At 41.9% G+C, this 10,864-nt stretch overlaps 1 protein-coding gene across 1 annotated transcript; it reads right to left on the bottom strand.

The window, feature by feature from the left end:
• Positions 1–1,951: 1,951 nt before the first annotated feature.
• Positions 1,952–10,543, bottom strand: plekhd1 (pleckstrin homology domain containing, family D (with coiled-coil domains) member 1). Its single transcript, XM_084013381.1, has 14 exons — positions 10,465–10,543; positions 9,945–10,104; positions 8,274–8,367; positions 8,084–8,173; positions 7,667–7,743; positions 6,951–7,042; positions 6,815–6,867; positions 5,631–5,725; positions 5,448–5,541; positions 5,156–5,364; positions 4,626–4,758; positions 3,646–3,790; positions 3,082–3,225; positions 1,952–2,112 (listed from the first exon to the last, which is right to left on the bottom strand). The coding sequence occupies exons 1-14, from the start codon at positions 10,526–10,528 to the stop codon at positions 1,955–1,957; spliced, it is 1,608 nt and encodes a 535-aa protein (XP_083869507.1). The 5' UTR covers positions 10,529–10,543; the 3' UTR covers positions 1,952–1,954.
• Positions 10,544–10,864: the final 321 nt, after the last annotated feature.

The following is a 10,864-nucleotide window of genomic DNA, read 5'->3' as shown; positions in this document are numbered from 1 at the left end:
GTCATACTATAGCATGTCGAAAAAAAAGTGAAAAATCGACAAAATTCATAAAATGTTGTAAAAATGATGTAAAAGTCCTAACATATGCTTCTATATCGCGTGTCAATCAAAATCGGAGTGTAGTGAGTCCAAAACAGTCATAAAAAGGCTTATTCATGGCAGGCAGGCAGGTGGTTGAGTGGTTAGAGTGCATGCCATTTACCCATGTCTGCATATATGCAGCAGCCTCAGGTTTGAATCCCGGCTGGAGATCCTTTGATACATGTCACATCCCCCTCTCTCTCCCATGTTTCCTCTCTATCCACCGCTAAATACAAAGGTGTCTATGCAAGAAAATAATCTTAAAAAAAAAGATCATATTGTTAAAAAAAGGTCATGCTATAGCATGTCGAAAATTCACGAAAAAGTCAGTCAGTATATATTCATAAAAAAATATTTAAAATTGTTAAAAAGGCATAAAAATCGCTCATATCGCTTGACGCACCTAGTCTCAGTGTAGTGAGTCCAAAACAGCCATAAAAAGCCATGGTCAATTTTTTCAGGAAAAAAAAAAGTCATACTATAGCATGTCGAAAAAAAAGTGAAAAATCGACAAAATTCATAAAATGTTGTAAAAATGATGTAAAAGTCCTAACATATGCTTCTATATCGCGTGTCAATCAAAATCGGAGTGTAGTGAGTCCAAAACAGTCATAAAAAGGCTTATTCATGGCAGGCAGGCAGGTGGTTGAGTGGTTAGAGTGCATGCCATTTACCCATGTCTGCATATATGCAGCAGCCTCAGGTTTGAATCCCGGCTGGAGATCCTTTGATACATGTCACATCCCCCTCTCTCTCCCATGTTTCCTCTCTATCCACCGCTAAATACAAAGGTGTCTATGCAAGAAAATAATCTTAAAAAAAAAGATCATATTGTTAAAAAAAGGTCATGCTATAGCATGTCGAAAATTCACGAAAAAGTCAGTCAGTATATATTCATAAAAAAATATTTAAAATTGTTAAAAAGGCATAAAAATCGCTCATATCGCTTGACACGCCTAGTCTCAGTGTAGTGAGTCCAAAACAGTCATGTTAGTCATATCCCCCCCCCGTATGGAAATTTCTTGACGCACAATGAGTGTTTTTAATCACACTTTTTTTTTCTTGCAGGTCCTGGTGACGAACCACAACTGCCGATCTTCTCCCGACACAGTTCAGCCTTCTGCTTACATCAATGAAATGTACAAGGTTCAAACACAGCTTTATTAGCATCAAGGCATGTAGTTCAGTCCATAACTCCCCTCTTACCTTACATGTGAGCTTCTTCTATATCATTTCGGGTGTTAAGTTATAATTTGTATATTGTCAGTGAATTACATTGAGTTGCTTCGTCAAGGCCAGCTTTTCAGATGTAGCAATAATGAAATGGTGATGGTCAATATTGCATCTTTTCATAAACCCACTGTTAACGTAAACCACACAATCTGTGCATACAATCAAAACCAGAATAAATACAGTTTTACAAGAAGTATTTTCATTGTGTCCTCTGTTGACTTATAATACAGGAAACTCAAGTTGCTTGACTTACAGTCACACATTGTTGAAACATGATCTATAGCAAAGGTTCTGTCCATCAAGTACAATCAGCTTAATGAGAGAACACCTGTTCTTAACATACATGTAGTTTTCACTTTACATCAGGATCACTCTTTGGCTAAATCGGCAAAGATAATCCCCACCGTAGTTTCTGACTCGTTCTAATTTGCCTATTATTCAAGATACAATGGAAACAAACAGAAATTGCACACAAGGGCTGTAAACAACAACCAAAACAGATGACATCAAACACATTTCATTGTAACGTAATCTACATTTTCTCAATTGTGGGTTTGGGATCAGGATCTCTAAGCACTCACTGTGTGGACTGAGGTAAAGCTAAGAACCATTCCTCCCCTTTGACTGCACTTTCTCTCCTTCAGTCCTCCGTTTTATTGGTGGGGTCCTTGCGAGCGATGATCTTGTACACGCTCTCTCTGAAGCTGCTGTCGGACGTCAAACGTCTAGCCGTCTCCCGCAGCTCCTCCATGCTGTCATCGTTGGTATTCGCTACAGCAAAAGACTTGGAGTGTTTTACTGCAATAAGGCAGAGGAAGAACAACGGTTAGGTTCTCAAGACAGGCCGTGGAACATTTATTCAATATATATAGTATGTAGAAAAAAAGTAATGAAAAAAATAATTTCATATGTCTGAAAAAAAGTCATGTCGAAAAATAGAAAATCATGAAAAAAGTAATTTCATATGTAGAAAAAAAGTAATGTCGAAAAAAGTAATTTCATATGTCTGAAAAAAAGTCATGTCGAAAAAATAGAAAATCATGAAAAAAGTAATTTCATGTCGAAAAAAAAAGTCATGAAAAAAGTCAAAAAATGTCATTTCATATGTCGAAAAAAAAGTCATGTCGAAAAATAGAAAGTCATTTCGTAAGTTGAAAAAAAAAAGTCATGAAAAAAATCATTTCATAAGTTGGGGGGGAAAAAAGTCATTTCGTATGTCCGAAAAAAAAGTCCTGAAAAAAGTCATTTCGTATGTCCGAAAAAAAAGTCCTGAAAAAAGTCATTTCGTCTGTCCGAAAAAAAAGTCCTGAAAAAAGTCCTTTCGTATGTCCGAAAAAAAAGTCCTGAAAAAAGTCATTTCGTCTGTCCGAAAAAAAAGTCCTGAAAAAAGTCATTTCGTATGTCCGAAAAAAAAGTCCTGAAAAAAGTCATTTCGTATGTCCGAAAAAAAAGTCATGAAAAAAGTCATTTCGTATGTCCGAAAAAAAAGTCATGAAAAAAGTCATTTCGTATGTCCGAAATAAATGTCATGAAAAATGTAATTTCATATGTAAAAAAAAAAGTCATGTTGAAAAAAAGAAAGTCATGAAAAAAGTAATGTCGTAAGTCAAAAAATGACATTTTGTAAGTTGGAAAAAAGTTCGAAAATCGAAAAAAGACATGAAAAAGTCATATATGTCTAAGAAAAGTCACAGTATAGTACGTAGCAGTAAAGTGGTGTTTGGTGAGTCGTGCGGCTGAAGTCAGTGAACGTGTTCCCAGACTCACACCAGTGGCGTCTGGAGGCTCTCCTCTGGATCCGGCAGCTCTTGATCCGGCGTGCGGCCGCTTTGTGCAGATACACGGCGTTCTTCATTATCGCTGGAAGCTTCGCCTCGATCTCCGCTGCACAGATGCATTCCTCGAAGAATCCTGGTTCAAAACACACACACACACACACACACACACACACACACACACTTAGAAGTGAGCAATCACTCGACTATTAGATCTATAGATAATAAAATAAAATATAAAACTCTGAATGCAACGTCCACTTGCTTTGATTACTTTGATTTTCACATTTTTCAAGCTAAAACATTTGATTTGATGGATTATTTATCACATGTGATAATAAACTGAATATCTTTGGGTTTTGGGACATTTCATTTGAATAAAAGAAACTATATTAATGGATCATAAACTATTCTGACGGTGAAAATAAGTCGAAAACATCTTTCACCAGAACTGAAATCTGTTGAATGTGATCAACATGTGATACAAACTCTGTCCAGAGGAGGGCAGTCACACAGGTGGGACTCCACAGTGTGTGTGTGTGTGTGAGATATTCACTCTTCAGCTGGGTCACGTCCCCCTTCATCTTCTCGTCCGTCTCCTTGGTGCGCTCCACGGCCTGCAGGCCTTTCTCCAGGTCCTGCAGAGCCTCTTCAGCCTGCTTCAGTCTCGTCTCCAGCTCCACTCGACACTCGATCTCAGCCTGACACACAAATATTATGAGATAATAATATTCATTTTAACGCATGCTTGATTTAAACACACAGAATAGATACTGGTTGCCATTCGAACACGTTGCGTGGCGTATTTTTCTGGAGCAACTGGGACGACCAGTTCAGGTTTGAGTATTTAATTAAAGGCAATTTAACAATACGGGCGTTGCTGGATGTTCTTTGGCAACAACACAGTTTGGCTGATGTCATGACGACAGAGAGACAAAGGTAACTCACACCAAGTGCACAAGAAGACAATGTTCTAGTGAATGTAATACGAGATCAGATCCATGAATACATCAGAGTAACTGGTTTCTATACAGACTCACCTGATTTCTCATTTACAGGCTATTAATTCATCATGTCCAACATATTTAACATTTTCAGATAAACTGAAGGATTAAATGTTTCTTAGTGGATTTGGGAAATGATCATCCTACTTCATAAGTCACATAATCCATTTAAAAAGCTTTGGATTATCTGATTTATTATTATGACAGAGATGATTTTCTTAGCTTTTTTATGTGAAAACGTCTTTGAAACTGTATTTAGACCTTCATGTTTGGAAACACAATTTACAGAATATATAATTGACCAGAAAGCCGTATAAATAAAAATAATTTAGATGTTCGTTTTGGGGTTGAGGGAGCGTACATTTCTGGGAGGCTTCCAGCCCCAACCGACCAGGAATAAGAGGAAACAAACACCGGGCAGCGGGTGAAGGCGGCGGGCAGCTCTAAACTGACTTTGAGTGTTTAGTTGGTCTGTGTGAACAGCCGAGAACAGCCGAGAACAGCCGAGAGCAGCCGAGTCGTGCAGCGTTACCTTGAGTTCGGCCTCGGTCTGCTGCTTGTCCACGGCGAGCTGAGAGAGCGACTGCTGCAGCGTCCGAGCCTGAGACGAGTAGTACTCTCTCTCCTGCTGCAGGACTTTGGCCCGCTGGTCGTTCTCCCGGAGTCTGGAAACATAGAAATATAGAAACGTGTTATGAGGTTTCTCTGCAGCTTCATGAGGAGGAAGAAGAAGAGGAGCAGAGCGACGGCAGAGCTCAGGAAACGTACAGTAATAACTCATATACTGCAGTGGTCATATAACAGAACATTAGTGCAACACAGTCAATAGCAGCCGCCTGTAATCTCCCACTTAGGTGCTGATCAATGGAGCTGCTCGTTTAGGGATCAATACACATTTCCACTGGTAGTTACATCCTCAGCATCAGCACAGAGGTTCCCTGGGAAAACTGAGGGTTCTGATGTGACCCTGACACTTGGATCATGTGTTTAAGGGCTCAGGGTCTAGTTCTGCTGTTTGCCGCACCAGAACCAGTACTCCCAGTCCGATGCTGGGATACTCACTTGTCGTCGGCCTGCTCCTTCTCCTTCAGCAGGATCTTCATCTGCTCCTCGATGTGTTGCAGGTCCTGCAGCAGGTCCACGTCTCCGGGACCCTCGCGGTCCTCGGCCTTCCTGCAGGCCGAGTCCTCGCCCGCCTCCTCGGCCTCCCCCTGATCCGGATCCTTCACCCCCAGCAGCTCCAGAGTCCTCTGTTTCTCCTGAGAGAGATCCTGAAGGACACGACAGCGGCTTCGTTAACATTAGAGCGGTGGAGATCTTCTACAGCAAACGTTCAATGAACACGTTTTCATACCTCGATGGATTTCTGCAGCAAGACGGTTAAAGTGCTGAGCTCTTCTTTTTCACTCTCCACTCCTTTCAGGGACTGAGCCGTGCCGTCCAGGTCTCTGCCGTCGACACAGCAGAAAACCTCGTTCACAGGTTTGTGTGGAATAATCATCAGTTCTATTATCAGTTTACATAAACAGTTACTTACAGTTTGATCTGCTCCTGCTCCGTCTTCAGCTCCACCACCACCTCCTCAAACTTCAACTTCTCCTCCTCCAGGATCTGGTTCAGACGCTCCAGCTCCTACACACACACACACACACACACACACACACACACACACACACACACACACACACACACACACACACACACACACACACACACACACACACACACACACACACCACACACACACACACACACACACACACACACACACACACAGAGAGACACACACACACAGAGACACACACACACAGAGACACACACACACACAGAGACACACACACACACACACACACACACACACACACACACACACACACACACACACACACACACACACACACACACACACACAGCAATGTAGTTTAACGATTAACTAACATGTTAGTTGGCTGAAAAAATGAGTGTGAAGGACCCTTGATGCCAAAATATTAAAAAACAATAAGATAAATAAAGAAAAAGAAGTATAACTGAAACAATGAATCATTCATTTGTTTAACAGAAAATGATTTAGCAAAAATGTTGATGATAAATTCATTATTACAGTATTTATTTTAGCAAAACCTTTACATTTTTCAGAGGTTGAGATTCTTCAATCTGATGATTTGATGTTTTATTTCTGTTTTATATAAAAGTGAGCTGAATATTATTGGATTTTGGACAACATTTTTGCTGTTTTTCTTTTATTTTATACATTAAACAATACATTGGTTGATTAAAAAATGAAGATAATTGTGAGTATCGATTTACATCAGCAAATTATGACCAGTTTACAAGTAGTAAAACAAGATCAGTTCGTTTTTTTGTTTTTAGGCAGAATTCACTGATATCTTCAGAAGTCCAGATGCTTATGATAATATAATTTTAGTCCATAAACTAAACAAGTATTTCCTTATTGATAAATCTGCTAAATTCAAGATTTAATTCTTTAATCTTGGAAATTCATTCGTTTTTTTTGGTAATATTACCCCCTCCCTCTGTAATTTTTTCCCCCTACAATGACCTGAATGCACCATCATACAAGTAAAATCTAAAGAGCATACATATTGGTTGTTTTTTCTACTTCAATATACAAGTTATAGTATTTTTATTCCAAACTGAAGAAACATGCGGTTGCCATGGTGATATGTGACGACACCAGTGGAGGAGATGAAAGCCCCTCACCTCTCTCTGGGCTTTTTGGTGGCTGAGCTCCTCCGTCTCCTCCATCAGTTTATCTGGAGAAAGAAAAACCCCGTCATGAAAACCGTTTTAAAACCCGTTTTAAATCAGCGGCGGCGTCGGTTTGCTCCTCGTTTACCCAGATACTCCTGCTTCTCCTTGGCCAGCTGCAGCCCCTGAGCCTCCAGACTCTCGATCATGGCCTCGCCCAGCTGGGCGTTCTTCCACGTGCTGTCGGCAAACGCAGAGATGTCAGCAGGGAAACAGATCCGACAGACTCATGGCTTTCCCTCTGAGGTTTACATTCGTGGTTCAGAGTAGAAATATCATTCATGTTCCCAACAGGATACATTCTAATGATTAAAAAAAACAATCTTTCCCAAATTTTCAATTATTCTGTGAGAATAGACATTCATAGTTCCCAGAGGATGAATCCTAAAGAGTTTGGTAGATATCGGCTTCTCCTCTAGAGCCACCATCAGGGTGACATGTTTGATTTTCATTCAAATATATTATTAGATAGATTCTTGTGAAATATGATACAATCATTTATGGTCCCCAGAGGATGAATCATAAAACAAACGTTGATCCTCCATCATCGTGTCAAACTTTCAATGTGTCCAATACGTTGATTTTAGGATCAATTACCTGCAGAACTAATGACATCCCCGTCAGGCTCCGTTGTACTTTGTGTTTAGAGCTCATCAGCGATGTTATCACTACGTAACGTCTCGTGTTTGAACTGAAGATTTCTGAGTTTATCTAATTTTTCTCCAAACAAAAACACCTGCCGTCTAAATAATTCTACAACTCCATGAAAATGAAACAAAGAGGCTGAAAGAGTCCGACACTCACACTTTCCCCGAGTCGGCCAGCATCTCCATCCACTGGACCTGCTCCTCCTCGGACTCAGCGGCCAGGACGACGGTGCCCTGGGGGGGGGGGGGGGGGGGGGGAATCATACATCAGCACTTTTTCCATTAAAGGTGGAGGCTGTAAAATAACTGAGGCCTGCTGAGACAACATTAAAACGCTGCTGTGTGCCAGTGAGCAGCTGAATTCCCTCCATTATGCGTCCCGTTTGCAGGATTAGAACAAAGTCTCCCATCATTAGTCCCAAAAGTACAATTTAGATAAAGCTACTCCGGCTCTGCCAGCTGCTTCGTCTGCTTTGTGTTCGCTGCTAGTTTTAATCTGTTGTTGCGTGTCGTCTGTCTGCACCTTTCTAACATGTTCACCTTCAAAATGAGACTTTAAAAGGGAGAGTCTTACTGTAAAGTCTTCCAGGTTGACCACGATGGCGAAGGGCATCCCCATGTTTTCATTGGCCGACACCACGCATCCTCCCAGAGGAATGACGCCCTGAGACGGAAACACATCATTCAGTGTCCTTTCTGGAGGATTCAGCTTAAAGCAGAAGCACGATGAACCAACTGAACCCTCCGTTAAACGGTTCGCTCACCTTGGGGTGGATGTTGAAGTACCTGTTGCTCTCAAAGCTTCTCCTCTCGCTCTCGGCGTAGTAGAGCAGGAAGCTGTCTTTGATGATGAAGAACCTTTGAAGGAGGAAGACAACGCAAGTGAGTCTGTAAGGAGCCGACGTTCTCACTAAAAGCCCAGAAAAACAGAGCTGAACATTCCTGCTGCAGCCTCTTTGTTCATACAACTGTTTCATTCAGAAATTATATATATATATATATATATATATATATATATATATATATATATATATACTGCTGTATATACCGTCATTATGAAGAGTGAATCCTTCCCTCTCAGATTGTTTGATTTAAAATCGGTTTCAGAGCCTCAAAAAGTTCCAACTGCTTTACAGTAAGTATTAATATTATGAGGCTAATAGTCCTTTAATGCAGCGGCCACAGGTTTGAGTCCGACCCGCTCCTACAGACCTTAATGTGAAACCGTGCGTGGCCCTTTAAGAGACTCGTTAGGACTGAACAGCGTTGATGCGGGTTAGTCACTCGCATCGATATGTCACCGCACTGGTCTGCAGATTGGTGTCAACGCTGATGACAAAACCCTGAAACCTCCGAGCTCAGCCGTCTCCAGTTTGGCTCCGAAACCAGACAAAACAACCAAATACATTCCTTTGACCTTTGACCCGAGCCGGTGGGAACGGTCACACGGAGCTCCACAAATGGACTCTCTGGATCCTCGGCGTATTGTCGTGTCAGCGGTTATGTAAACTAAGAGCATTATCGTGACATAAGGAACCAATCCAGGCGTTCATCAGGACACAAAGAGGCCGGCGTGTGAACGGACGGTGGATCAGAGCATCCTGTTCTTATGTAAAATAATAAAATAAATCCTCTGATATGAGACGGGAAATCTGAAACGTCTGTTCAGGAAGGCAGAGAAGTCACTCAGAGTTAATCAAGTCTACAAGTTTTACTAATCGATCAGAGCTTCATCATTCGTCACATTTTTCTGTTTTCAACTGCAAATTAAATGGTTTTCTTTGATCTCAGAAGGGCAGAATAATTAGATTTTATATCCCAGGTGTCAAATAAACAGTCAATTTAACTTTTGTTTTCTTTTTTTTTACAAATACATTACAGCAGAGATCTTCTACAGGGGGTCCCTGAAATGATTTGATCCCAAACTTTAAAACGTGTCCAAAAATACACATTAATAAGCAAATATTATATGTATGTGTAATTATATTATATTTACTACATGTTTTGTTTTGAAATGGAATTAAAATATGTCCTATAAATGTGAATCTGTCAACAATTATTAGCATTGTATCCATCCATCATTACAAAGTACTGTCATACATAACACTATAGACTGCTCTACACATTAATATTGGTCCGGTTTAATAAGCGACACAATCTTACACCATGTAAAGGGGATCCCTCCACCGGATGTCTACAAGATCTCTGCTTTACAGCAACGTTAACGTCTCAGAACTCGTCGACACTTCAGGGTGAAAATATCAGCGTTCTCTGAGATGAATGTCAGCTGTTAAACCTTTAAAGAAGGAGCTGATCTCCTGGTTTTGTAGACTTCATGCAGGTTTTATCAGCAGCTCGATAGAAAGAAGTGCTCCATCAGTGGGTAAGAAGTTTAAAAACCAGTAAGTGGACCAGCTCCTCGCCCCCCCCCTCACCTGCGGGACCACTTGGCCGACGGCCGTCCGAAGGGCCTCTTCCACAGGACGCCGTGCAGCTGCACCTTGGTGCTGATGTCCAGCGCTTCAGAGTCCGACTGCTCCATGGACGACCAGGGCGAGAACAGAGAGTTTCTGGACGAAGAGGAGAACATCCTCTCTGGGGGGCGTCCACGCCCCGACAACAACAACAAGGAAGGAAATAATAACAGTCAATAACAATTAGCCCGATGGACGTTCATAGAGGCGCGTGCAGAGCTGCGGGGCGACAGCTTCGACACCACAGCGGGGGAAAAGTGGCAAATCCCGATAAGTCAGCGGGGTGGAATGATGCGGCTGCCGATACGCTCATCAGCTGGAGGCGACTGACTGCACGGCGCCGCGGAGATGAACACATGATTACAGACAGGAAGAGGGAGGGAGAGGATGCTGGGAGGGAGGGGGGAGCTTTAGGAGTGGAGCTGCTAAATCAGAAGCCGGTCAATACAACCCAGCCAGTAAAAGCCGTTACTCAGATTACCCGTCCTCGCCGCCGCGCTCTCCGGCGCTTTGGCAGGTACGAAGCCGCCGGTCTCTCCGTCCATCGGTTGGCTCCAGCGGTGACTTAAAGGGGAACATCTGGGGCAGAGGCGGGGCCGCATCACTTCCTGGTAAAGAGGATGGAGAGTCAGAGCGGTTAACGTGCAGCTCAGAGTATCAGATTAATTTACACAACATGTGTCGGAGTGGATGGACAGCAGATTATAAAGATATCGACAGCTCAGCCACACGGAGAAGAGCATGAGCCTGCAGGGGTCAAACATCCTGTTAGCTGTGAAACAATCTATTTTTAACATTTAAATAGGAAAACTCCACAGATTGTTAATAACGTGATGGAAATGTACAGAAATCCATACATTCTGAGCTTGATGAACAAGATT

The sequence above is a fragment of the Eutrigla gurnardus genome (assembly GCF_963514095.1).
Source record: "Eutrigla gurnardus genome assembly, chromosome: 7".
Classification (NCBI taxonomy): Eukaryota; Metazoa; Chordata; class Actinopteri; order Perciformes; family Triglidae; genus Eutrigla; species Eutrigla gurnardus.
This window is presented reverse-complemented; position numbering and strand designations above follow the sequence as displayed.

Excerpts from the sequence above, each read along its gene's own strand:
- plekhd1 (XM_084013381.1), bottom strand. The coding sequence starts at position 10,528 with ATGGACGGAGAGACCGGCGGCTTCGTACCTGCCAAAGCGCCGGAGAGC. Across the intron at positions 5,726-6,814 it reads ACCAAAAAGCCCAGAGAGAG|GAGCTGGAGCGTCTGAACCA; the intron begins GTGAGGGGCTTT and ends GTGTGTGTGTAG. Across the intron at positions 3,226-3,645 it reads GGACGTGACCCAGCTGAAGA|GATTCTTCGAGGAATGCATC; the intron begins GTGAATATCTCA and ends GTTTTGAACCAG.